The sequence below is a fragment of the Geotrypetes seraphini genome, chromosome 7, assembly GCF_902459505.1.
Source record: "Geotrypetes seraphini chromosome 7, aGeoSer1.1, whole genome shotgun sequence".
In the NCBI taxonomy this organism is placed as follows: domain Eukaryota; kingdom Metazoa; phylum Chordata; class Amphibia; order Gymnophiona; family Dermophiidae; genus Geotrypetes; species Geotrypetes seraphini.
The window spans coordinates 4368745-4396713 of NC_047090.1; the positions used below are offsets into that span (position 1 = coordinate 4368745).

The following is a 27969-nucleotide window of genomic DNA, read 5'->3' on the forward strand; positions in this document are numbered from 1 at the left end:
TCAAATCTATACCATTACACATGGAAACTCAAATAAAATTACTAGGTGTCATCTTTGATAGAGAGCTTTCTTTTCACGACCACATAAGTTCAGTTGTAAAAACCTGCTTCTTTAAATTACGTATCATCCGTTCACTTAATTCCATTCTTGATACCGACTCAATTTATATTCTTATTCACTCCCTTGTGATCTCACACTTAGATTACTGTAATTCTCTTTTTAACGGATTGCCCCAAAAAGAACTTCGACGTTTAAAATCATACAAAATCCAGCAATAAAACTTATCTATAAAAAAGGCAAATTCGAACACGTCACCCCTCTTCTTAAAGAGGCTCATTGGCTACCTATTACTCACCGCATAATTTATAAAACTATTCTGCTCTCTTTTAAAATCAAACTCTCTCATTTACCTTTATTACTCGCCCCGTTCTTTAAAATCCACTGACCAAAAACTTCTTTTCATTCCATCCTTAAAAGACTCCTATTATACCAGAAAAACTAATTATGCTATAATAGCTCCCACTTTATGGAATTCTCTCCCTCAATACCTCCGTGACGAACTTCATCTACCTAAATTCAAGATCTATCTTAAAACATATCTATTTCAAGATGCCTTCGATAAATCTTAATTTATAAATTTTCTATTTATTAGTAACTCTAAAAACCAACCTTCTTCAGCATGCATCACTTTTTCCATGCACCCTCATCCTTCATGTTTTATCCCATTCCTCTATCTCATTTTCCTCCAATAATTATGTAACTTTTCTTCTCCTCCCAACTTATCCTCACTTTCTAGTCTGTTTGTAAGTGTCATATATGTTTACCCTAATTATTCTTACACACCCCCACTATTTCTTTCTAATCTATATTAAAATTTTTATTGTTAACCGGTCAGATATTTATTTTATGATCGGGATATTAAAAACTAATAAACTTGGAAACCATGTACACTTGCACATGTTTGGCTCCTCTTTGACGCCTGCCGTTCTCTCTTTTCCTACATCCGAGACAGATCATTTTACCTCATTACTGCAAAGGTTTTCCCTTTTTTCTTTCTGTCATTGCCAGAACTCTGACTGATCCTTTTGTCAGCCCCGTGCATCATCCACTCTAACAGCTGCACTATCTCCAGCCTTCTCTGCTCTAGTTCAATATTATCACCATGATAATCTTCTTTTGATATCATTCCATCATTGTTTTTTCGTTAACAAGCATTCCATCAAAGACCTATCTTCTTATGAATCGAATGCAGATTTGAAAGCTTTCTTTTGCCACTTCCCCACATTTCCACTCACGTATCGTTTCGATCCATGTGGTTGGGCTCCTCTTGAGGGTGTTCTCTTCTGCATCCTAATTATGACAACGAAAGCCCTCTCCAAAATCTTATTACAAACATAAGTTCAAAAGATTTCCAATAATTCACTTTATACCTCTGTGATCCATACGTCTAAACAGTATAACAAGCTAATGCCATAAATAAATTTTGATCATTGTTGCTCACAAAACAGTTAAAAACCTATCTTTTCTCCAAATACCTGACTAGCTGACTCATTCAAATATACGATTATGTTTAAGGTTTATAATCTTTTGTAAACCGCGTAGAACTTTTTGGTAATGCGGTCTATAAGTATAATGTTATGTTATATGTCACTGGAGTGCATTTATTTTCTTTCATTACATTACATTAGTGATTTCTATTCCGCTTGTGCCTTCCGGTTCTAAGCGGATTACAAATTAGAAGACTGGACATTTCCAGTAGCATTGCAGTACATAGAATCAAGAATGTGTCAAATTACAATTGTTAGTCTGGACATTTCCAGGAGCAAATAGTAGATAGTGATAGGTTGTTTTGCCTCTCTTTTAAATGACTATTTCCTTGACCTTCTGAGCTTGCATTTTTCACTGATTTACTGTACTGAGTCATCTGCCCTCTGTTTTTTAAATATTTTGAGGACAAAAGGCAAAAACAACCCTATGGGTAGAACAGCGTTTTACCTAAAGAATAATGTCAAACCCTGTATTTAGGTAAAATTTGTGTATTTTCCATATACTGAAAGCAGGTGTGATTTTCTTGTGGTAATAATTAATGCAAGCTCCTAGTATAGGATCATTCCATGTCAACTGGTCCAATTTCAAGGAGGGTCCTCACTCGATATCTTCCACGAATACAAAAATGTGGTCCAAATAAAGGGGGCCCTAACTCTGGACCTAGTTGAGACCAGGCCCCAAGACTCTGGATATCTTCATTAGAGGTCTCTGAAACAATTTCATCAATTTCTGAGATGGTCAAGTGGGGAGCTATGGATCACTTGACATGGAATGAGCCTATAGTATTGCTTTCATCACAAGTGCAAACTCCATAGGTACGTTATAAGTAGCATTCCTTGTCCCACTTGTACAGTACTACATCTGAGGCTCTCTTGCACTGTTCCCTCTGAGCTGAGCAGGACTCATACCATACAGTTTTTTATACAGGAAAACATGCTTGTAATCCAAAACACTCGTATATCAAAGCGAATTTCCCCATAAGAAATAATGGAAACTCAGACAATTCGTTCCACAACCCCAAAACTTTAATACAAAATGCAAGACCTTGCTCATTTAGAACAGTCACTAAACTCCTGCAGCGTCAGAGAGAACTATTAGCTCAGTTGTCCTGCGCATATACTGTACGTACTCGTTTTGCACGACCTTGCTCGTTTATCAAGTTAAAATTTAATAAAATATGCTAATAAAACCCAAATCTGGGGAAGGCTATACAGCTCTCATTCCTTCTGAAGAGTTTATGAATAAAAAAAACCAAAAACCCGGGACCGTGGTGGTAGGGTGCAGATAACCGAAGGGTGCGCTTAACCAACGTGCACTTAGATGGAGTCAACTGTACAGCATAGTATGTGTACAAGAAAAGTACTGTTAAAAAATATATACTTACGAGGTACCCGACAGTAGACAAGGAGTAGGAACCCCCAACCACAACAACGTTCTTTACTCCAGACTTTGCTAAGGTTTTCTTAAACTTGGCTGTTTACTATCACATTTTCAGTAGTGAGGGACCTGCCTATCCCTAGCGATTAAATATTGCAGCACCTCCCTCCACAGGCAGCAAAGTAGTTGCTGCCTGTGGACCCCAATTGCAGTAGTCCCCAACTGCACTGGAGAAGTAGCCTAAAAGTTAGCACAATGGTTTGAGGACCAGATTTGATTCCCACTGCAGCTTCTTATGACTCTGGGCAAATCACTTAGCCCTACATTGCTCCAGGTAAAGGGGGAGGCACAGGGACTTCTCCACCCCCCCCCCCCCACACACACACACAACTCTTTAAAATCTTCGCCAGCGTGAACAACTACTCTAACCTGCTGCTTACCTCAGCCTGGCTCCTTCTGAAATCACTTCCAGGTCACGAGGTCAGGAAGTGACATCAGAGGGAAAGCCAGTGCAAGCACAGGCTGGAGAAACTGCTCTTGCTGGTGAAGATTTTAAGAGGTACGGGGTTGGAAGGGAGGGCATGAAAGTGGCGAGGAAGGAGGGGGGGAGAGGAAGACACATGGGGCACCACTGCACCGGGCACCTCCTACCTTGCTACACCACTATCCAGGTACAAAATAGCTACTTTGATTGTAACCACAGAAAGGTAGTATATCAAGTCCCATCCCATTTCCCTTGAAGGGAAAAGTGCTCTCTTGCACTCAACTTTTTGGGGAAAACCCTGCTCCATCTTCTTACCTGCCATTGTGCACTGTGACCAATTAACACTACTCGAATGTAAAACCATTTCAAGAGAAATTTTCAAATATCTTGCTGGCACTTTCTCTCTGGAAATGCACTAAAACAGCGGTGGGCAACTCCGGTCCTCGAGGGCCGGAATCCAGTCGGGTTTTCAGGATTTCCCCAATGAACATGCATTGAAAGCAGTGCATCCGGCCCTCGAGGACTGGAGTTGCCCACCCCTGCACCAAAACAAACCGGGTGCTTTTGCAGCTGCTATAATGTGAAGGCAGTTGGAAAGAGTAAAACAGCCTGCATACATGTGAACAATGGCATGTATCCATGCTATTTTCTACCTTCAATCTAAACATGTTTCCAGGAAAGCATCCTTGTAGTCTGCTTAAGAATGTGCATGCATAGACCTTAACAAACAGTGAGGGCAATTTTCAGCTAAGCCACATTGACCTAATTGAAAATTGTCTTCTCTGGCTATACAAGAAAGCAGAAAAGAAAGGTACTTACCTTGGAAACTTGGTGGACACACAATGAGAGCTTGCTGGAAGGGATCAGGCCGCGCACATATTTGTGCCGTCCCCGTCTGCAGGGGCATGCTCCGCTGGGCCACGGCGGCCATGGATGCTGCTGAGGGCTGGTAGAGTGCAGATTGGTAGTTTAGTATGGAGACTTCAGGATTGGTTAGGGAAAGTGTGGCACTGGTGGAAGTGGAAGCCAGGTTGGTGGCCTATAGGAATGGTGAGAATTAAACAAGAAAAATGAGGGGATGGTATGCCGAATCAAACAAAACCTAAAAGCAAGCCAATGAGGCTACATCAATAAAAATAAAACAAAGGAAAAAAGATTGCAGAGAAAGAATAAAGCTCGGTCTTGAAGAGATGGAGATTGGGAAAGCCACAAGGAATAAATACCTCATGCAGTTTAGCCACTAGTAGAATTTGTTTTGTAATATACATAATTGGAAGGGTTTATAAGTCCCTCGGAGCCCAAGAGATGAAAATTCTGTAGGGGAAAGCTGTCAAAAAAGAATTTGGGTTTTCTTTTACCTGTTTAGTAGGACACAAAGAGGAAGGGGATAAAGGACAAAAATAATGACGAAGGTCAGGTTAAAGGCCAGTGAAGGTTGTATTAGAAAACAGATGATGTAACCAAGAAAAGGAACAAGAAGGAAAGGTAAAAAGAGCAAAGAAAAAAGAAAAGAAGGGGGGAAGATGATGGAAAGGAAAAAAAAAAAGACCAAATCAGAGACTAAAAAAGTTAAATATGATCCTTTTGCCCTTTTTTGTCACAGAGGTGACTTGTTTTCCCTTTTTCTGTTAGATAAATTGAGAATGTAGGGCACAATAAAACAGTCATGTTTGTGCCAGCAACCAGGTACATATTATGCATCTTTTCTATGTCACAGCCTCCCGATGTGCCATTAATCACATTAGCTACCTCTACATAAAGAAAGAGAAAGAAACCACAGCTTTCCCACATGAAGAAATGCAGACTGTAATAAAGGGCAAGAGCAACAAAATTCAGCACCCAAAATATGAAATGCAAAGTGCAAAAAGAGGAAATTTGAAATGACCAAAACCAAGAGCATGATTGAAAAGGAGGCATTACAAAAACTACAATGAACAGAAAATAAAGCTTTCTTTTGGGAATGAAGACTGTAGTAATAAAGGATTTCCGAAAACAAAACTTACAGTATATGTATGTTGCATGTTTAAAGACCTAGGACTTTCCTGACATCACTTAACCAGAGTTTCCCAATATAAGAAACTTTCATTCATACTTATCGTAGATATCCTGAAAAGCCAACTGGTTCTGGAGTCATGGGCTCAGCCCTGGGCTAATGAGCTGCTGATTAAAGAGTTTCACAGATCAATGAAATAGTAATAACGGAAACTTTTGCTATTTTCAGGGATACACAGTAGGAAGGGGCAGGTGCTCACAGTGCCATTGTCTCGGACTACCTCTAATCCCACTTCTGTGTTAGCTGAGGTATCTGGGGATACCCCCCATGCCGGCTGGTGAGTGCCTTGGCTACTTTCACACTTTCCAGAATCAACAAGAACAGGTGGAAAGAATGAGGGTTGAGAGATGCACATCCCCGCCATCCTAGAGCTTACATACATGTAGAACATGTTTAAAGCATGAATAGGTGCAACAAGGTTATACACCACCCTCAAACAATTTAACTGAGCAGGGCCGGCTTAACCATTGGACCAGGTGAGGCTTGGGTCCAGGGCACCAGTGATTAAAAGCACCCAAAAAACTCAGCCTCTGACCTCACCTAATCTATAGGACAAGCCTTTTCTCCCCTGCCCCCCCCCCCAGTCCTGTCTCTCCCCTGCCTGTGGGTCCAGCACTGCTCCCTCACCTCTGTCACTCCACTGTGGTCCTATAAAGTTTATGCTGGTTGCCGATGGCGGCAGTAGCTGAAGTAACTGCATGACAAAAGGTCACAACAGCCATTTTCCAAAGGTGCTGAAAGGGTCAGGAGGAAAGGGGCTTGCAAGGGAAGGGTTTTGTCCAGGTACTAGTGACCTGGATTGGCCACCATAAGAATGGGCTACTAGGCTTGATGAACTATTGGTCTGACCCAGTAAGGATATTCTTATGGGAAGGGATGTCTGTTGTCTGTGTGTAGCATTTGCAAGACGTGTCAGGAAACCTCACAAGATTCTCACAGAATATTTGTTGTTCAACCAGGTCTAATGCATGGATGTGGGCCCATTCTTAAAGAGCAGCATCATTATTTCTGTATGGAAATTCTTGTTCCATTCTGAGGATTGTTGTTCTCATTTCCTTAAAATGAAAAAAAAAAACCCCAGAACCATAAGCTCCACAAAGCTCTGAGAGTCGGCTGAATCAGGCTGTCCGTAGTGACTAAGGTGCTCTAATTCTTCCATCAGCAGACATTAATCCTTAAAACCCCAACTTCTAAAAATAGCCTTCCTCCCCCCACTGACAGAGCACATGTCCTTTCCATTATTTTAACTGATTTTCAGTTTCTAGTTAATTTTTAAAATGTTTTCTTAAATGTTTTGTTTAGAATCTTATGTATCAGGGTCAATTCATCTCATCTACGCTGTGAATACCTATTACAGCGCAGTGTTCCCCCGCAAATTCACGGTTCGCGAATCGCAGAGACTCACCAATTCGAGGTATTTTCCGACCGCCTCTTCTTGTACTAAATTCAGGCTACATCAATCAGGAGCTGCGTGTCAAAGCAGCTCCTGATTGGTGCAGCTTGGCTTTAGTAACAGAAGAGGCGGTCGAAGCATACCGCGAGTGATTTTGCACCCGCTGGCACCCCAGCTGCCCTCTCTAGCCTTATAGCTGTATTCACGGTTTTTCAAAATTCACAGGGGTTCCTGGAACAGAACCCCCCGTGAATTTCAGGGGAGTACTATATCTCCAAATTTCATCTGAATTGTCCCAATGCAATCAATTAGCAGATGTTTTGTAGAGAACTGCATAAGAGGCTCATCTTCTGACAGCCAATCATCCTATATAATAAAACTCTAAGCGCCGCATGCGCACTTAAGAGTTTCGTGTTCCCTGCCGCTGTGGTGTGTGATCTGTGGCCGGATTCTATTTTAGAACGCAGCGGCAGGGAACACTCTGGAGCTTCCCCCCTTCACTCACTGTGAAAGAAACCGCTGTCGCCACCGCTGTTCCTTCTGCTCCCCTCTTTGGAGTGTCCAGTGCAGGCCAACGGGGTTCCTGGGCAGCTGAACGCAGTCTCCAGGCAGCCGCAGCCTCAGCAAACGCCGGTCTTCCTTCCAGCTCGGGTCCAGAGCCTTTCCAGTGTCGTCGTCTTTGCCCCCCCTAACCCCCCCTCCCCGGCGCATAAGATCTCCCGTTGAGCCTCCCATCCGACCCTCCAACCGCGGTCTGGCCGCCTCCCTTCCCTTCCCAAGGTCCCGACAAACCTCTTGACTAGCAGCGGCCGCAGCACTCTAAACATGCTGCTTCGCGGCCTACTGCCCTGATTTGATCTGCCGGTGACGCGGCAGAGGGAATCGCGGGCAGTAGAAGGCCGCGAAGCAGCCTGTTTAGAGTGCTGCAGCCGCTGCTCGAGCTGGGAAGTTTCTGTTTGCCTCGCGGTGGGAGGGTCGGATGGGAGGGTAAGTGAGGTCGGCTGCACTTCGGCGGTAGTGGCGGGGGGGGGGAGATGGAAACATGCTGCTTTCAAGGGTTCTACTGCACAGGGGAATGGGAGGGAGAGTTAGAAAAATGATAGGTTCTACTGTACAGGGGGGTTGGGAGGGAGGCAGGCAGGCAGGCTGGCTGGCTTTGGGGGTGGGGGGCACTGAGGGCACTAAAGACATAGGAGGCACTAAGGACATAGGAAGGTGGCACTGGGGGCACTAAGGACATAGGAGGCACTGAGAGCACTAAGGACATAGGAAGGGGCACTAAGGACATAGGAAGGAGGCACTGAAGGCACTAAGGACATAGGATGGGACACTAAGGACATAGGAAGGTGGCACTGGGGGCACTGAGGACATAGGAGGCACTGAGGGCACTAAGGACATAGGAAGGGGCACTAAGGACATAGGAAGGAGGCACTGAGGACATAGGATGGGACACTAAGGACAGGAAGGAGGCACTGGGGGCACTAAGGACATAGGAGGCACTGAGAGCACTAAGGACATAGGAAGGGGCACTAAGGACATAGGAAGGAGGCACTGAAGGCACTAAGGACATAGGATGGGACACTAAGGACATAGGAAGGTGGCACTGGGGGGCACTGAGGACATAGGAGGCACTGAGGGCACTAAGGACATAGGAAGGGACACTAAAGACATAGGAAGGAGGCACTAAGGACATAGGAAGGAGGCACTGAGGTCACTAAGGACATAAGATGGGACACTAAGGACATAGGAAGGTGGCACTGGGGGCACTAAGGACATAGGAAGGAGGCACTGAGAGCACTAAAGACAAGATGGGACACTAAGGACATAGGAAAGGGGTCACAGAGAGTCAGGCAGGCATGGCACAACAGAGAAATACAGGCAGACAGGGGGCCAGGGAGACAGAGACAGAAAGAATGACAGACAGCGTACACGGAGAGAGAGAGAGAGAAAAAGAAAAAAAAAAAAAGATAGACAGACATCTACTCTAGCACCCATTAATGTAACGAGCTTAAACACTACTAAAAACATAAGAATAGCCAACTGGGTCAGACCAATGGTCCATCTAGGCCAGTATCCTGTTTCCAACAGTGGCCGATCCAGGTAACAAGTACCTGCAGAAACTCAAACAGCAGCATTACCATCACCACCTTTTACTGAAATCTCCACTCTCCCTTTTCTCAGGCCCTCCCCCAGGTCGTGACAGTCATTCTACTAGGTTTCCCGAAGTCCTGCCTGGCCATTCTCACCTGGTTGTGGACAGTGTGGAGTTGATTGTTAAAGCTCATAGTTAAGTTAGTGGATGTGCTTGGAGCCACATGTGTGATGAAAGGCGTCTTGCTCTGGTTCATGGTATCATACATGTTTACCCGGCGTTTGCAGATCTCCATGTTCTGAAAACAGGACTTGACACTGATGACACAAACAGATAAACAGAATTATGTTCATAGTACATACAAATACCACGGCATCTTTCACTTGGTATTCTCTCGACTGTAATATTAGGGTGCATAGGTATTTGGAGTTTGACTAAAGCCTGATCATTTCTCCACCTTGGCTATGCCCAGTCGGAAACACCCAGACTCCTAAAAGGAATCCTCTGAGGCCTGAAAGCTCAGTCTGATGTTTTGTTTCACCCAACTTCAAAATAACATGTCTAGGAGGCTTATATTGCGTTCCTCTGAATGGATGTGCTGCTCTTGCTTTCCCCTTACCCTTGCTCACTAGGGAACTGCTATGGTGGTCTTCCAGAGACCTTTAAGGTTGTTTCTTTTGGCATTCTCTGAGGACAGTGCTCTGAAGGGGACACATTGGTAGATCCCTTACTCCTCCAAGCTACGTCAAATATTTCTTTTGACATATCCACATTAATTCATATATTTCTTTTGTTCCCTAAGCATAAACTTATGGGGCAGTACTTAAACATCAGCTGCGGTATTTAAATTAGCAGCACCAGGATATCTTCACTCTCTGGATATCTATTATCTTCCTTGTAACACTATATTTGAAGCTGTTTCCGAGGCAGTTTTCAAGAAAGAGTTGTGGCAGCTTCTTTTGGTCACACTATCCTCTCCCCTCTCCTGTTCCTGTAAGCTCCTAGGGTTATCCAGAAAGAACACATACTGTGTGCTATGTGGGAAGTCAAGCAGGTGTGTCATGGTGACAAAGGGGTGGCTCAGAGTTTCAATAGGGGTAATCCTCTTATCAGCATCTATCGTCAACATCTTCTTTAACAAGTCAATAAACTCCCGTCGATCTGCCTTTTCCACCAACATATCACTTCCCTCTAAATCCGTCGTCATATTCACCTGCAGGCCAAAAAAAGGACACAATTACAATGTTAATTTTCTACTTCAATGTTTCCTATTACATCATGTAACCCTCAAATTTTAGCTTCTTCCACTGAAGGAAGCCAAGAAAGTTCTCCAGGATACAACCCGACCCTCCATCATGCATGTTTCAGGGCTCCTATTTATTAAATATAAATGCTCAGAATATAATACAGATTCATCTTACCACTCTAATCCTATAACTCTTACTCCAGGGGATAAAAGGTTTTAGATTCCACACTGGAATGAAGTGAAAAACACGCTCCCTCTCTCACTGGAGAACTCTGCTATACCCTGTTAGGTTGTAAAGTAAGCAGATAGATTTACAATTCCCTTTCTTATCCTAACTTCCATAACAACGTCCAGCTTCCCTTCAAAGTATCTTCCATCTTCAGTAAAATGGTGTGGTAACTGTGTTAGTCCACTTTTAAAGATAATATACAGAAATTAAACAAAAACATGATCTGAAGAACGGTTACCTTTGAAAGCTAATTTAAAAAATGCATTAAATAAGTCCAATAAAAAAAGGTTACCGCTTTATTTCCTTTATGCTTTTGTTTTATTTCTGTATATGATTGGGAGGGGCTCATTTTCAAAGATGGATGTCCAAATGATGGCATAAATCGGCACTTGGATGTCTTACTAGTTAAAACGTCCAAGTAGCCATTTTCGAAACTGACTTTTTAGATGTCTTTCTGGTTGTTTCGTCTCCAGGACATCTAAATCTTAAGGGGGAGTGTTTTGGATGGGTTTAGAACTTGGACGTTCTGCAGGGATACTCACACTTTTAAGAAAACGCTCAGAGCGCCATTTAGACATTTGGGGCTAGACCTGATTTTAAAAAACAAATAAGGGTCAAAAAGATGCCCAAACTGATCTGATCACCACTGGAGGGATTATGGCATAACCGCCCCTTACTCCCCCAGTGGTCACTGATCCCCTCCTACCACCTATGGATGTGAAACAGTATATTCCAGCCTGTATTACAACTCCAGATGGCCATGAGGACTCAGCAGATCAGAGGGACAACTCTAAGGGATACTGCAGTGAACATCACATTAAAAAAAAAGTCCCAAGTACACGTCATTATAGCCTGTTTATATTGTACAGGGAGCCCTCCAAACCCACCCAAAACCTACTGTGCCTACATAAAGATGACACCAGCAGGCATAACGGCTATTGTAGTGGTGTACAGGTGGGTACAGTAAGTTTTGGGTGGGTTTTGGAGGGATCACCATACAATATAAGCAGGTTATAGTAACATGTGTACCTTGGACTTTTTTTTTTTTTCCATTTATTTATTTTAATTTTTCAGAAATATACAAAGCATCAGAGGTACATCAAACATAAATCCAAAAATTACACACAAAACAAACCCCCTCCCCCCCCCGCCAAAAGCTCAAAAATATAAACTGTTGTACTGTATCTCTTCAGTACAATGCATCAGAATACAACCAAAAGAACCAAACCTCCCTCCCCTCTCCCACCCCAGGGTCAATTTATACAAAGAAATAAACACTAGAAGACGACTGCAATGAACAAAAAGAAAACTAAGCAAGAATCATGGTATAGAGTCACACCATCGAATATAAGGATCCCACACCTTTAAAAAGGGAGTAAGTCGATTATGCAGCAAAGCAGTCAGTTTAGACATACAATAAATAAAATTCACTTTACGCAATAAAGACATTCGACCCGGGGGATAGGCCTGTTTCCAATATGCAGCCAATAAAAGTCGAGCAGCCGTAAAAATAAACATGCAGGTTTATGTGCTTTAGCAGGTAACATAGCTAATGGAAGATGTAAAAGAGCACTACCCATGTTACGATGAAGAATGGTATGGAAACTATCTGACAATAATTCAAAAACCATATCCCAATAGGGAACAACCCATGGACAGTCCCACCATATATGGAGAAAGGTGCCCGGCTGACCACAATTTCTCCAGCAAAGATCAGATACCTGGGAGTACATTCTGTGAAGTCGCTGGGGCGTTAGGTACCATTGGTATAGCATCTTGTATCCATTTTCCACCAAAGAGCTAGCTATAGAAACACCAAGCAATCGAATAAACACTCGCTCCCAATTTATAGCTGGCCCAACCGGTCGCAAGAGCCCCTCCCAAATCCCAATAAACTTAATTGGGGGGGGTACCTTGGACTTTTTAATGTGATGTTCACTGCAGTACCCCCTAAAGTGCCCCTCTCCTCTGTTCTACTCTGCTCAGATGTCTGTGCAGCTAGTTTGCTAAGAATGCTGGCTGCTTGGACGTCCCAATAACTTGTGTTTGTGCATTTTTTTTTCCAAAACTCTTTTTGATTGAAATTTTTCAAACTATAATCCAAACATAAACATCACATTCCCAACAACCCACCCAAACTTTCCCCCAAAGCCCTCATCTCATCCCTTTTATACAAAGCATACAGAAAAACTAAAACGACAATTGGAAAACCTTGAGCTGAGAACCCCCCCAACAAAGCTCTCCAGCCCCCCCCTTCCCATCCACACCAACAGGACAGCAGCCCACAGTTTTACAGCTGTGATGGAGAGGAGACCAACCTCCAGTCAACATAACTATTGCAGATTTTATGATACGGGACCAACTTCTGATGCTGTAGCACTATTAGTTTACACATTAGATGTACATAATCTAGACGGCAAAGCAAGTATCGCCGCTCAGGCACCTTTGTTGATTGCCAGCGTTTTGCCAAAGCCAGACGAGCCACCGTGCAAACAAACAAAGCTAAACAATTCTCCAGGGGGAGGAGGGGTTGTGCATTTTTTATTTGGACCTCTTTGTATTTGAAAATGGTCAAAATAGATAGACATACTAAGGGCCAAAACTTCTAGATAAGTTGTTTAAAAAAAAAAAAATAGACAGCTTGCAGTTTTGTAAATGAACATCTTTTCTATTGGATTTCTAGACGTCTTTCCCAAAACATCCAAACTCGGACGTCCTCTGCCCCTCCACATGTCCAGCACAGCCTCGCCTAAACGTACTACAAATATGCAATATGGTCAGTTAATTAACTCAATTTCATCCTGCCCCATTAACGAAGGAGAAAATGTTTTTTCTATCCTAGAGCATAAGATAGGTACCTCAATAATTATATTAATTTTTCTAGTTTGAAGATTTTACTTGTGAGTGCCTGGCTCGAATGCTGATAGCCCTAACACGTACAAGTCCTTTTCAGATAGAATTGATATGTCCAGATCAAGACATGCTCAATTCAGATGGTATTTTAGAAAAGAATCTGCTAATGTAGAGGTTTTTTGATAGTATGTGAAGGAATGCGAGTGGCAGCTATTTAAGGAAGGAGCAGCTACTTTACAATTGTAAACATGGAAAATACTCGTATCAATGGAAGCAATTGAAAAGCGTAAGTACCAAAATACAGTAAGTATAAAAGGGTATTTCATGAAAACGTGAAATCTGTGCATTGTGGAGGCTCTTGAGCGCCTTTTGTTGCAATAGAAGATCATCAAGAGGTCCTTTTACTAAGGCGTGCTAGCTGATTCTATGGCTACGTTAGCATTTAGCGCGCACTAAATCAGCTAGCGCGCCTTAGTAAAAGAGGGGGCAAAACTTCTCATTGGGAACTGGAAGTGTGGGGGGCTGGAAATCTATACAGATAATAAATTGTATAATCAAGTTTTCAAGTTTCATTAAAATCTTGATGTATCGCAATATCATAAATTCAAAGCGATTTACAATTAAAAACAGGGCCACAGTTACTAACTACAACAAACACACAAACATTTCAGACTTATACATAGGGGAAGTAGGGAGAACTACAATAAGATAGGTAAGTACAATGGGGAGAGGCACTTTTACTGATATCTCATCTGAATGGGACTATTTCCATTCATAACTTCTGTAGAAGGATTTATCAAATCTTTAGCACCAAGATCATAATAGTAGTTTACTTCTTTCTCTGGTGGGAAATGCTGAGTTTGTAGCTGGTATAGAAAATGTGATATTTCGATGGTGGAAGGCTTCAGGTATCTTTTTCTTTCTTTTTTTAACATTATTACGAGAAGATGGGTCCTTTTTACCTTCTCTGAGTTACAACAAAAATGATCGGTAGGACCATCTGACCATCATAGAGCAATGGTCAGACCACACTTGGAATACTGTGTCCAACATTGGTCTCCCAACCTAAAGAAGGATATAAAACTGTTGGAGAGGGTGCAGAGACGAGCAACGAAGTTAATAAGAGGTATGGAGAACTTGGAATATGAGGAACGACTCAAGAAACTGGGACTGTTCTCCCTTGAGAAGAGGAGGCTGCGAGGGGACATGATCGAGACGTTCAAAATGCTGAAAGGCATCGATAAAATAGAGCAGGAAAATAAATTATTTACATTGTCCAACGCAACACGGACAAGAGGACATGGTTTGAAGCTAAGGGGGGACAAGTCCAGGACAAATGCCAGGAAGTTCTGCTTTACACAGCGAGTGGTAGACGCCTGGAATGCTCTCCCAAAGGAGGTTATTAAGGAATCCACTGTGCTAGGATTCAAATGCAAATTAGATGCACATCTCCTTACGAGAGGCATAGAGGGATATGGGTGACTAAAACTACATCAGGTGTATACCTGACTGGGCCTCCGCGTGTGCGGATCGCCGGACTCGATGGACCATGGGTCTGATCCGGAGAAGGCAGTTCTTATGTTCTTATCATACTTATATACAAGTGTCTCATTACTTGACATCGCTGCCTTAGCAGAACTAGACTTTGAGGTCAGACGCGTGAGTTTTTTTTAAGGGGACTCTGTGAATTGGGTTTTTGTTTCCCGATTCCATAGAGAGTTGAGTAGACAACAACTCCTTAAGAATTATCAGTAAATACTGGGGGCTTTTAGGAGAGATCTGAGTAGTTCTATAAGTCTCACCGTTTTGCAAAACCTTGTCCAAGCAGTAACGCCATTTTTGCATTATTCAAAGGGCATATTTCTCTCAAAAACAGGCATTTCTTGTTGGTTATTCCCACATTCCTTATATGTTTGAAATGACAGGATGTGGAAAATTCTTAGTCATGGCTTTTCTAATCTAATCCTTAGATTTATATTCTGTATCATCTCCTGAAGTAGGGGCTCGACTTGGTTTACATAAAACTTCAATAAACAGAGAAATCAGTTTAACTAACATGTGAATTATTACACAAAAGACAAATAACACTCTTTAGTACCATTTCCCCAAAACTGTTGAAATAGCATTGTTTTCATCAATTTACAAAAAATCTGGAGAGAGAAAAGAGTTCTAATATAACTAGGAATTTCATTCCAAATCATTGTAAACCTACTGTATTTCTCCATATATAGGCAGCAGCCTATATATGGGTTTAGCAATCCAAACAGTGGGTGCGGCTTCCTTATATGGGGCGGCCTATCTAATGACATCATAAATAAGCCACCCCATTAGTAGATCCCCATACCTTTTAAAATAATGTAGCTCCCTCGCTGGCCTCCTGCCTCCTGCAATGTCACAGCTGTGGCTTACTCAATGCCTGCATCAGTTCTCGTGAGTCCCGCGAGAACTGACACAGGCGCTGAGGAAGCAGCATGGGGCCGGCTGGATGCTGAAAAGATTGCTCCTGCCCTGCACCGCGGCCGCGACATTGCAGGAGGCAGGAGGCAGCTGGAGGCGGTTTGATATTTACTGGGCGGGGAGAAGGATGTATAGGCTGCCCCCATGTGATTTTAAAACTCTTAGATAAGCTGCAGCTTGTAACCTGGGGTGGCTTATCTAAGAGTTTTAAAATATGTAGAGGCATTTTTTGCGGCCTATACACTGGGGCGGCCTATATGCGAGGAAATACGGTATACGAAAAGGAGCGAGAGATATTACCAACAAGCGTTATCCCATTCACTGAAGGAAATGAAAGTTTGTACTTCTGAGAAATCCTTGAAATAAAAAACCGAAGAGAATTCCATGTTAAAGGGACTATAAGCAAAAATAGATATATGGATAATTTTGAATATCATACAAGCGCATTTAAATCAAATTCTAAGATGAACAGGGAGCCATTGAAGATTTCTCAGTAATGGAAATATATGATCAAATTTCATTTTTCCAAAAATCAATTTGGCCGCCATATTCTGAATCAATTGTAACCGGCTGATGCAAATGTAAATAGAATTGCAATAATCTGAGCCAACATGATGGCTTGAACCAATGCAGTAAAATGTTGCTTTTGGTACAGTAGGAGGATAAAACAATTTCAGATGGCAATAAAGACATTTTTACAATTAGTTTTGGATCATTCACTCACCCCCTCTTTTACTAAGGTGTGCTAACCCGATTAGCATGCGTTCATAGACTAACATGCATGCGTTAGCGTTTAGCACACGCTAATCAGTTAGCGCACCTTAGTGAAAGAGGGCCTCAGTTTTTCTTTTGAGGGAATCATCTTTCATAAAATGTCCTCCTTGGGGGCACAGGGTCCAAATGAAAAATTTATGTATGATGGTGCTGTTTATAACAGTAGGCAACGGCACCGGTGGGAGAAAGAGCACAATAGCCCAGCCAGTCTTGCAACTGAGATTCATCCGCTTTGGTTAGATGTTTATGTATATCCACGTATACAATCCAACACAAACTGCCCCTCTTACCTGACCTCTAAACCATCCTCTCACCACCACTCTTCACATCTGTCCCAAACAGACCCCCAAACTGGCGACAGTGATGGCTTCTATCACCAGTATTTCAGGCCCTGCCATCTTCAGTTCTGCTATTAATTTTTCCAAACCACCAAGCTCCATCTCCAGCCCTTACTTAGACATGCAAGAATGTTTGCTTTTCTTAAAATGTCTTTTAGCTACTCACCAAGGCAATGGACTTTAAACATGAGGTCAACATAGGTGCACTAGGTGGGGGAGGCTCTCTCTTAATCCCACCATAAGAATATGTGCTTACCTGTGCCATGTCATCCAAACAGTTGAATATGTACTTCCTTGCTTCCTTCGACTTAATCCCTGTCTCTGTCTCATGATCATCTGGCGTCTGTTTAAGACAGGAAGAATCAAATTAGTTTGTCAATGCCACACATCGACATTATTGCTTGACAATAAATGACTTTAGTCAAGATGTTTCCACCCTTCACACCCTTCTGTAGACTCAATAAGGCAATGGCCTTTCTTCTCTGAAATTTTCTACTAATAGAATAAGCCTAATTGGAAACTATCCAAGGCAGAACTATAGGGATGCCCCGATAATTCATGTTCACCAGGCTAAGGACTTTTTTTAAATTTTCCCATGGATTTGTAAGGTCATTTTCAAAGAGAAATATGAAGCAAGCAAGAAACACATGAAATTTACTACTTTTGTACTTTGCATCTACTTTGAAGCAGGTACAAATTATCCACTGAAGAAAGTATGTGTGGAGATCTGAAAATGAACTGGTCAACATTCCGTCCACAATGGTCAGAATTAGCCATGTCCGGGCACCGGCATTGACTATCAAAGCTAATTCTGCATATGGTGGGCAGTGGAGCAGGTTCTCTAACTCTCTCTGATTCCCCCCTTCCTTCCCTTCCTGAAGACAAATTGAACCCTGGAATAAGACCCCACCCTCACCTATACCCCTGGAAGCTCCACACAGGCCTACATTGAATCTCCCTGGTAGTCTAGTGTGGTGGTTTTCAACTCAGTCCTCAGGGACCAGTTGGGTTTTCAGGATAACCACAATGAATATGCATGAGAAGATACTTGCATACAATGGAGGAAGTGTATGCAAATATATCTTATGCATATTCATTGGGGATATCTTAAAAACCCGACTGGCCAGGTGATCACTGAGGACTAAGTTGAAAACCACTGGTTTAGGGGGTCCTAGAGGCAGCAGTGATGTCAAGTTGCTCCTGCCCATTGTGGTTCCAGCCTCAAAATGGCCACCATCACCCCTATTGTAAACTGCATAGATTGTAAACTGCGGTATATCAAACGCAAAATAAACTTGGAAACTCTCAATCTAGGAGAGAGGGGTACTCAGTGGACATAGGGACAAATTTGGTACCTAACTGCATAAATAGCAGTCCTACCTTTGACCGAATTAAATTACAAGATAAGGTTGAATATCAGCACTTAACTGGTTATGTGCTGGCCACCTTCACATAACTATATGTCCTATATAGCCGGTTCTCAGGCATGCTATAGTCCTATATAGCCGGTGCTCAGGTATGTTATAGTCCTATATAGCTGGTGCTTAATCTTCACATGCTTTAGTTCTATATAGCCTATATAGTCCTAATTAGCAGGTGCTTCACCTTCACATGCTATAGTCCTATATAGCCAGTGCTCAGGCATGCTATAGTCCTATGTAGCCGGTGCTTCACCTTCACATGCTATAGTCCTATATAGCCGGTGCTCAGGTATGCTATAGTCCTATATAGCTGGTGCTTAATCTTCACATGCTTTAGTCCTATATAGCCTATATAGTCCTATATAGCCAGTGCTTCACCTTCACATGCTATAGTCCTATATAGCCAGTGCTTCACCTTCACATGCTATAGTCCTATGTAGCCGGTGCTTCACCTTTACATGCTATAGTCCTATATAGCCGATGCTCAGGTATGCTATAGTCCTATATAGCCGGTGCTCAGGTATGCTATAGTCCTATATAGCTGGTGCTTAATCTTCACATGCTTTAGTCCTATATAGCCTATATAGTCCTATATAGCCAGTGCTTCACCTTCACATGCTATAGTCCTATATAGCCAGTGCTTCACCTTCACATGCTATAGTCCTATGTAGCCGGTGCTTCACCTTTACATGCTATAGTCCTATATAGCCGATGCTCAGGTATGCTATAGTCCTATATAGCTGGTGCTTAATCTTCACATGCTTTAGTCCTATATAGCCTATATAGTCCTATATAGCCAGTGCTTCACCTTCACATGCTATAGTCCTATATAGCCAGTGCTTCACCTTCACATGCTATAGTCCTATGTAGCCGGTGCTTCACCTTTACATGCTATAGTCCTATATAGCCGATGCTCAGGCATGATCCCAGCATTGAATATCGAAACATAAAGCCATCAGCGGAAAAATAAATTGCTGACTGCCACAGGTTAAATATTAACCCCTTAATAAATAAGTTGAATTTTTAAATATTTTTCTTGCTCATTATTTCCATACTGTCCGCCCCGATAATCAGCACTATTTAACAAAGTCAGGATCAGCTCCTGGCCAATTAAATAACACTTAGCCGGTTAAGCGCTAATATTCAGCATGAAATGGCTGCTTAATATTAGCGCTCAGGCCCGGATTTTCTAAAGGGCACTGGTAGATGCCTAAGCTTAGTGAAAAACAATGTTTAAGCAACATTTTAAACTGGTTTTACAAGGTGCCTACCAGCACCTAAAAGAATGGCACCGGAATCACGCCTCTGTGGGCGCTTTACGGTGCCTAATGCCACTGTAGGTGCGGCTAATTCCAGAAGTAGCGTTAGGCACCGTAAAGCACCTACAGAGGCATGATTCACGTCAAAGGTAGGCACCGTAAATGTAGGCCTGGAAAACCTGAGCCTATATTTCCGGCGCCTACCTTTGCGCTAGAGAAACCAAGTTCCTGGATGATGTAGGCGATTGCTTCCTGGAACAACTTGTAAAAGAAAATACAAGAGGAAATGCAATTCTGGACTTAATTCTAAATGGACTGCAAGGACCGCCACAAGGTGTAGAAGTAGAACGGATGCTAGGAAGCAGTGATCACAACATAATCCGCTTCGACCTGGACACAGGGGAGAAACATCGGTCCAGAACGACGGCCACAGCGCTAAACTTCCGAAAAGGGAATTACGAAGGGATGAGACTCATGGTGGGGAAGAAGATTGAGAAGAGGATAAGCACTGTGAAAACGCTAGAGCAAGCTTGGTCCCTTTTTAAGGACACAGTCACCGAGGTGCAAAATCTATACATACCGTGTATCAAAAAAGGATTCAAGAGGAAAAAGAACAAAGAACCGGCATGGCTCACTGTAGAGGTGAAGGAAGCGATCAGAGACAAGAAAACTTCGTTTAAGCAATGGAAAAGGTCAAAAACGGACGAAAATTGTAATAAGCACAAACAACATCAGCGCAAGTGCCATAAGGCGGTAAAAGGGGCCAAAAGAGACTACGAGGAAAAAATAGCCAAGGAGGCAAAAAACTTCAAGCCGTTCTTTAGATATATTAAGGGGAAAATGACCCGCGAAGGAAACGGTGGGACCGTTGGATGACCATGGAATAAAGGGAGTGCTAAAGGAGGACAAAGAAATCATAGGGAGAACGAAAGAGGATAGATTCCGCACAAATGTAAGGAAGTTCTTCTTCACCCAGAGAGTGGTGGAAAACTGGAATGCTTTTCCGGAGGCTGTTAAAGGGGAAAACACCCTCCAGGGATTTAAGACAAAGTTGGACGGGTTCTTGTTGAACCAAAATGTAAGCAGGTAGGGCTGGTCTCAGGGCACTGGTCTTGACTTGAGGCACGAGGAGCGGACTGCTGGGCACGATGGACCACTGGTCTGACCCAGCAGCAGCAAATTATTATGTTCTTGTGTCCATATTACCGAAGAGGATATACACAGCATACCGGAACCCATCAGACTATATGCTGGAAACTGACAGAGTTGACAATTAGTCTAGAAGAGGTATGCAAGCAGACTGATAGGCTTAAGAGTGATAAATCTCCGGGACCGGATGGCATCCATCTGAGGGTCATCAAGGAACTATAGCTAAACTGCTTCAACTGATAGCCAATCTGTCGATCAAATCGGGAAAGATTCCAGACAACTGGAAGGTGGCCAATCTTCAAACAAGGTTCGAGGGGAGATCCAGGAAACTACAGACTGGTGAGTCTGACCTCGGTACCGGGAAAGATGGTAGAGGCACTGATAAAGGACCGCATCATTGATCACCTTGACAGACACAGTTTAATGAGGACCAGCCAGCACAGTTTCAGCAAAGGCAGATCTTGCCTGTTGAACTTGCTGCACTTCTTCGAGGGAGTAAACAGGCGGATAGACAAGAGCAACCCAGTTGACATTGTATATCTGGATATTCAGAATGCATTTGACAAGGTTCCACATAAACGACTACTTCGTAAAATTGCAAGCCATGGAATCGAGGGTGAAATACTCACGTGGATTAAAAACTGGCTGGAGCATAGGAAACAGAGAGTGGAGGTAAATGGACAATACTCGGACTGGAAGAGTGTCACCAGTGGGGTGCCACAGGGCTTGGTGCTTGGACCCGTGCTCTTCAACTCTTTATAAATGATCTGGACATCGGTATGATGAGTGAGGTGATTAAATTTGCGGACGATACGAAGTTATTCAGAGTAGTGAAGAAACAGGGGGATTGCGAAGATCTACAAAGTGACATAATTAAACTCGCGAAATGGGCATCGACATAGCAAATGAAGTTCAACGTGGAGAAGTGCAAAGTGATGCATGTCGGTAACAAAAATCTCATGCATGAATACAGGATGTCCGGGGCGGTACTTGGAGAGACCTCCCAGGAAAGAGACTTGGGAATTCTGATCGACAAGTCGATGAAGCCATCTGCACAATGCGCTGCGGTAGCAAAAAGGGCGCACAGAATGCTAGGAATGATAAAGAAGGGGATCACGAACAGATCAGAGAAGGTTATCATGCCGCTGTACCGGGCCATGGTATGCCCTCACCTGGAGTACTGCGTCCAGCACTGGTCTCCGTACATGAAGGAGGACACGGTACTACTAGAAAGGGTCCAGAGAAAAGTGACTAAAACGGTTAAGGGGCTGGAGGAGTTGCTGTACAGTGTGATTGGAGAAACTGGGCCTCTTCTCCCTTGAAAAGAGGAGACATGATCGAAACATTCAAAATACTGAAGGGAATAGACTTAGTAGATAAAGACAGACTGTTTACACTCTCCAAGGTAGGGAGAACGAGAGGGCACTCTCTAAAGTTGAAAGGGGATGGATTCCGCACAAACGTAAGGAAGTTCTTCTTCACCCAGAGAGTTGTGGAGAGCTGGAACGCTCTTCCAGAGTCTGTTGTAGGGGAAAACACCCTCCAGGTTTCAAGACTAAGCTGGACAAGTTCCTGCTAAACTGGGATGTACGCAGGTGAAGCTGGACTCGTTTAGAGCACTGGTCTTTGACCTGGGGGCCGCTGCATGAGCGGACTGCCGAGCAGGATGGACCACTGGTCTGACCCAGCAGCGGCAATTCTTATGTTCTCTAACCACCGCTGTCACGTGATATACATGCGATCAACGGCTGCTTTTTTTTCTCACTACCTTAGTAAAAGAAGGTCTTAGTGGCTGGCTATGCTGTGAGACATAGACGGTTAGCTTCAACATTCATTGGCTGACCAGCTAAGTTGAGTGACCAGGTGATCCCGCATGAATTGCAGGTCTATCTTTGGCCCCCCTATAACTTACCTGGCCAGCTGATTAATATCGGCTTAGCCAGCTATATTTTTAGTTGCTAAAAGCAGACTGGAAATTCAATGCTGGTTGCCAGATATAGCTCGGCATTGAATTTCCAGGTTTGCTGCCGACCACGGGAGTCAGCCTGGCTAATTCCCGCCGTCTGATTATCGTCCCCTGTATTTCTACTGATTTGTGCAATTTATGGGGGGGTTTCTTTTTGTTTGTAATCATCTTGGGCCTCTTTTATAGAGAGTAAATTCAGAGGACTTAGTAACCCTATTTCTGGATTATAAAATAACTTCACCTAAAAGGGAATAAGTTCCCATTTATGCAGTCCTAACCCAGTCAATCTGAATATTAATTCAAGACTATCTTTTTTTCTGTATTATTCTTTTAGACAGAGAGCTGGAAGCCAGTATTGTACCTTTAACCTCCACAGTGGATACGGCGAGTCTGTTTCCCTGTTGAAAAACCTTGTGGTCTTTGTCCCCGCACTCAGAAGATATTCAGCGGGCAAGCCCTGTGTCTGTGAAATGTAACGGATCTGCAAGAGAAAACTGGAGTGTGGTTAGTTTCTATAGCCACAGAGTCACCGGAGAATCTCCTTTGAAAAGTAAAAAGCAAATGTCCCTGAGATAAAGTCTCAGGGTTGACATACATCTGTTCATAAGAAGGCAATTCTGTTAACTTTTGTAAGCTGAGAAAGAAATGAAATCATCGGGATCCCTAAGCTGTGATGCCCAACGAGATATCCAGCCACAAACTGGACATGGATACCTCAGGCTCGAGATGAACTGGCGTCTTTAATCCACCGCTCCTAAAAAATAAATCATATACAAGCACCGCTATGTCCAGTGCTTCCCCATGAACTTGCAGTTCGCAAATCACGGACTCACTCACTCATGGTCTGCTCCAACCGCCTCTTCCTGTAGTAAAGTTGGGCTACACCAATCAGGAGCTGCATGTCAAAGCAGCTCCTGAGTGGCGTAGCCTGACTTTATTACAGGAAGAGGTGGTCGGAGCAGACCATGAGTGATTTTCTTCACCCGCCGGCGCTCCAGCTGCCCTCTCCTGCCTCCCCTGCCTCTTGACAAGCGAAAAACCGCATTTGCATTTTTTTCAAAATTTGCGGGGTTTCCTAGAACAGAACCCCCATGAATTTGGGGGGAATACTGTACTCAGAAGTGTGCTATTATTCCTTAACCCCCCCCCCCCCCATGGGAGTGGGTTTCTGAAAGCTTGAAAATAAGTGTTTGTGAACAGTGGGTTTAAAACCAGCATTTACCTGTCTGTGTTGAATCTGAAAAGTGAGAAGGGGTTTCTGTCTGCCATTTTGTAACAGTCCACAAAGGTCACGTGGCTCAGTGTGCAGGTGGAGGAAGGTAACACCTTATACAGTGGCATAGCGAGAGTAGGAGGCGCCCGGTGCGGCAGCACTCCCCCTGCACCCTCCTTTCTGCCTCTCCGCTTCTTCTGCACCCCCCTCTGCTCCTTCTAAGCACCCGTGAAAAACTTGCACCCTCCCTTCCCACCCCCCGTACCTCTTGAAATCTTCGCCAGTGTGAGCAGCTACTCCAGCCTAAAGCTCGTGCCAGCGTTGGCTTTCCCTCTGATATCATTTCCTGGCCCCACAACCTGGAAGTGATTTCAGAGGGAGCCAGGCCAGTGCAAGCAGCAGGCTAGAGTAGTTGCTTGTGCTGGTGAAGATTTAAAGAGGTACGGGGAGGTGGGGAAGGGAGGATGCCAGCATGGTGTTGGGGGGAGGGCGGAAAAGGAGGGCATAAGCATGGATTAAGACAGTGCCAGGGTGGTCTACTCCCCTTACTATGCCACTGACCTTGTATAAATCATACACTGAGAGATGAACGTGGGGATATTAGGAAGGACTTATATCTTTTAAGAGATTATTTCTTGAAATGGGAACAAAGTTTATGGGATAAAAGGTGTGTGAGAAAACAAACTGAGAAGAGGTGAATCAAATTAGAGCAGTGGTCTCAAACTCCAATCCTTTGCAGGGCCACATTTTGGATTTTTAGGTACTTGGAGGGCTTCAGAAAAAAATAGTTAATGTTTTATTAAAGAAATGACAATTTTGAATGAGGTAAATCTTAAGGAAGTTCTTCTTCACCCAGAGAGTGGTAGAAATATGGAACGCTCTTCCGGAAGCTGTTATAGGGGAAAATACCCTCCAGGGATTCAAGACAAAGTTAGACAAGTTCCTGCTGAACCAGAAAGTACGCAGGTAAGGCTAGACTCAGTTAGGGCAGGACCACTGGTCTGACCCAGCAGCGGCAATTCCTATGTTCTTATGAATCTTTCCTTTTGGCTAAGTCTTAATAATAATATTGCAATTTATAGCTAAAGAGACATATGATCAAGAAACTGTTTTATTTTACTTTTTTTACTCCTCCCGCCACACTGAAACTACCTGACCTTCTCTGTACAACCTGAGAAATGACAAATGATCTTCCTTTGTTACCCTCCATTCATAAATATCTACCTACTCTTCACCACTTTTTACCACTTGAAAACTGACAAATGACCTTACTCTTTACAACTCTATAAATGATAAATGTTCTTCCATTGTAACCCCCATTCATAAATCTTTTGTAATCCGCCTTGAACCGCAAGGTAATGGCGGAATAGAAATCTCTAATGTAATGTAATGTAATGTAATGTAATTGTTTCCAAACCCGCTAAGGGAAATGTAGGACCAAATTGGACCAAAATGTAGGACCAAATTGTCATTGGACTGTCGGCATTTGTGATCGCCTTCAGGCTGGGTTCTGACCAACTTTGAGAACTATAAGAAGAGAGAGAGTGAACAAGACTGAAGCCTCTTTCCTGATGCTTTGGTTCTCCAGATTATAGAACTTCATTCTGTAGAGAAGGAAGGGCAATCAGACAGGCAGAACACTACAGCATGTTTCCTTGTTTGTGTCTGAGATCATTACTGATGATCTGAATGCACCTTTATTTGTGATGTGTTGACTTCAAATGCAGCTAAAAAGATGTCTATTACAACAAATTAAAAAGTGGGGAAGAGGGAGTAAGAATGCCTCATTTAGAGATCACAGGGAAGGAGAGAGAGCAGGAGGAGAGCAAGAGTGCATCCCCCTAGATATGACAGGGAAGGAGAGAGCAGGAGCAGGAGGATAGCAAACCGGCAGGATACTGGATATGGACACCTGGACATCTGGGGGGGTGGGGGGGGGAGGTGAGATGAGGCTTCCAAAGGCCCTTGAGGAGGGGCAGGAAAGCAAACTTGAAGACAAGGCAGATGCTGGACTAGAGGAGGTAGAGAGAGGAAATACTCAAAATGTTAGCGGAAGGATGATAGAGAGAGGGAGAAACCTGAAACAAAAGGGAGTTGGACTTGGGGGTGTATAGAGGGAATAGAGAGAAAAAGAGAATGCAGAGAGATGGAATGATTCTGGACAAGTTAGGGAGGAAGGAGAGAGAGAGAAGCAGAGAAAGACCTGGAAGAAAGGAGAACAAATGCTGGACATGGGGATGGGATGGGGGGTTGTAAGCAGAAGAAAGACAGAGAGAGATAGAGACCTAGACCCAAAGGGCATGGGGCTGGATTGTGAAAGAAATGTTGGATGCACAATCAGAAAGAAGTCCAACCAGAAACTAATTAAATCACTAGACAACAAAGGTAGGAAAAATGATTTTATTTTCAATTTAGTGATCGAAATGTGTCAGTTTTGAGAATTTATATCTGCTGTGTGTATATGGAAAATGAAAGGAAAAAATTGCATTACAATTAGTAGGGGGGGGGGACAGGGTGCAGAGTCTTGCAAGGAGTGTGGGATTGGTTGCAGAGCCTGGCAGGGAGTGAGGGGGGCTGGGTGCAGAGCCTGGTATATGTTAGTACACAATTTGGTTCAGAATGGGTTTTTTCTTGTTTTCCTACTCTAAATCTAGGGTGCATCTTATGGTCAGGTGCATCTTATGGTGCGAAAAATATGGTAGCATAAGAACTGCAAACAACCTTTTAAAAAGCTCATTTTAGGGGCTGAGGATGTGGGAAAGGCCTGCATTACAACATGCTAAACTCATTTCTTATTGCATCTTAGCAAAAGAGCCCCAAGAATGTCAAGTGTTCAGCGCAGGCAGTGGCATACTAAGGGGGGGGCGGTCCGCCCCGGGTGCGAGCCCTGAGGGGGTGATCCGGCGTCCATTCCCCCCCCCCCCGACATCTGGTTCTTCCCCTCTGGCCTCCCCGTACCATTTAGAGTAGAAGCAGCCTGCAGCAAGATCGCGATGTCAGCGATCTTGCGCTGCTTCGTCCTGTCCTCCGCCGCGGTCCTGCCCCCTCCACTGACGTCAGAGGAGGGGGGCGGGTCTGTGGCGGAGGACAGCACATGCAGCTCAAGATCCCTGACATCGCGATCTTGCTGCAGGCTGCTTCTACTCTAAATGGTGTGGGGAAGCCAGAGGGGAAGAACCGAACATCTGGGTGGGGGGTGGGAGGGGGAGGCGATCAGTCCTTCGGGGTGGGGCAGGCAGGCAGGCCTTCAGGGGGAGATGCAGGCCTTAAAGGGGGGGACAAGCCTTCATGGGGGAAACAGGCTTTCGGGAGGTGGACAGGCAGGCAGGCCTTCAAGGGGGGGACAGGCAGGCAGGCCTTTAAGGGGGGGGCAGGGGGTGGGACAGGCCTTCAAGGGGGGGGACAGGCCTTCAAGGGGGTGCAGCCTTCGGGGGGGACAGGCCTTCAAGGGGAAATGCAGGCCTTCGGGGGGTGCAGGCCTTCAAGGGGGGCGCAGGCCTTCAAGGGGAGATGTAGGCCTTAAAGGGGGGGACACAAGCCTTCATGGGGGAGACAGGCTTAAGGGGGAGGGACAGGCAGGCAGGCCTTCAAGGGGGGGACAGGCAAGCAGGCCTTTAAGGGGGTGGGACAGGCCTTCAGGGGGGGACAGGCCTTCAAGGGGGTGCAGGCCTTCGGGGGGGTGCAGGCCTTCAAGTGGGGTACAGGCCTTCAAGGGGGGGGACAGGCCTTTGGGGGGGGGACCCTGGTGTAGAAGTAGACAGAAGGAAGGGGGTGTTCAAAGAGACGTGCATATGCCAGACTTTGGGGGGAAGAAATAATGGGTCTGAAAATAGAGGAGAGGGAGAGAGATGATGGACCATGAGATTTAGGAAGGGAAGGAATAGAAAGGGAGAGAAATTGGACACAAGGGATGGTTTGGAGGAGGGATAGAGATACTGGATAGGAGGGTAATTGGGAAAAGAAAGGGAGAGGTGGGCCCTGGGGTGGTGGGGAAGGAGGGAGAGATGCCGGATAAAAGGGTAGTTAAGAAAAGGTGGATCTGTGGAGGGAGATGAAAAAAAGGAAAGATACCAGACTTCCTGGGGAGGGAAGGGAAATGGAAAGGGAGGACAGAGAT

The 27969-nt window shown here is 44.1% G+C and overlaps 1 protein-coding gene across 2 annotated transcripts in view; it reads right to left on the reverse strand.

The window, feature by feature from the left end:
- The window catches only part of HIPK2 (homeodomain interacting protein kinase 2), a 285351-nt gene that overhangs the window by 72739 nt on the left and 184643 nt on the right, over window positions 1-27969 (reverse strand). For both annotated transcript variants that reach the window (XM_033951443.1, XM_033951442.1), the window contains exons 4-8: window positions 23001-23120; window positions 17101-17187; window positions 9976-10160; window positions 9102-9264; window positions 4229-4448 (exon numbers count right to left, since the gene is read on the reverse strand). In XM_033951443.1, coding sequence (XP_033807334.1) covers window positions 4229-4448; window positions 9102-9264; window positions 9976-10160; window positions 17101-17187; window positions 23001-23120 — 775 coding nt within the window. The remainder of the gene's footprint in view (window positions 1-4228; window positions 4449-9101; window positions 9265-9975; window positions 10161-17100; window positions 17188-23000; window positions 23121-27969) is intronic.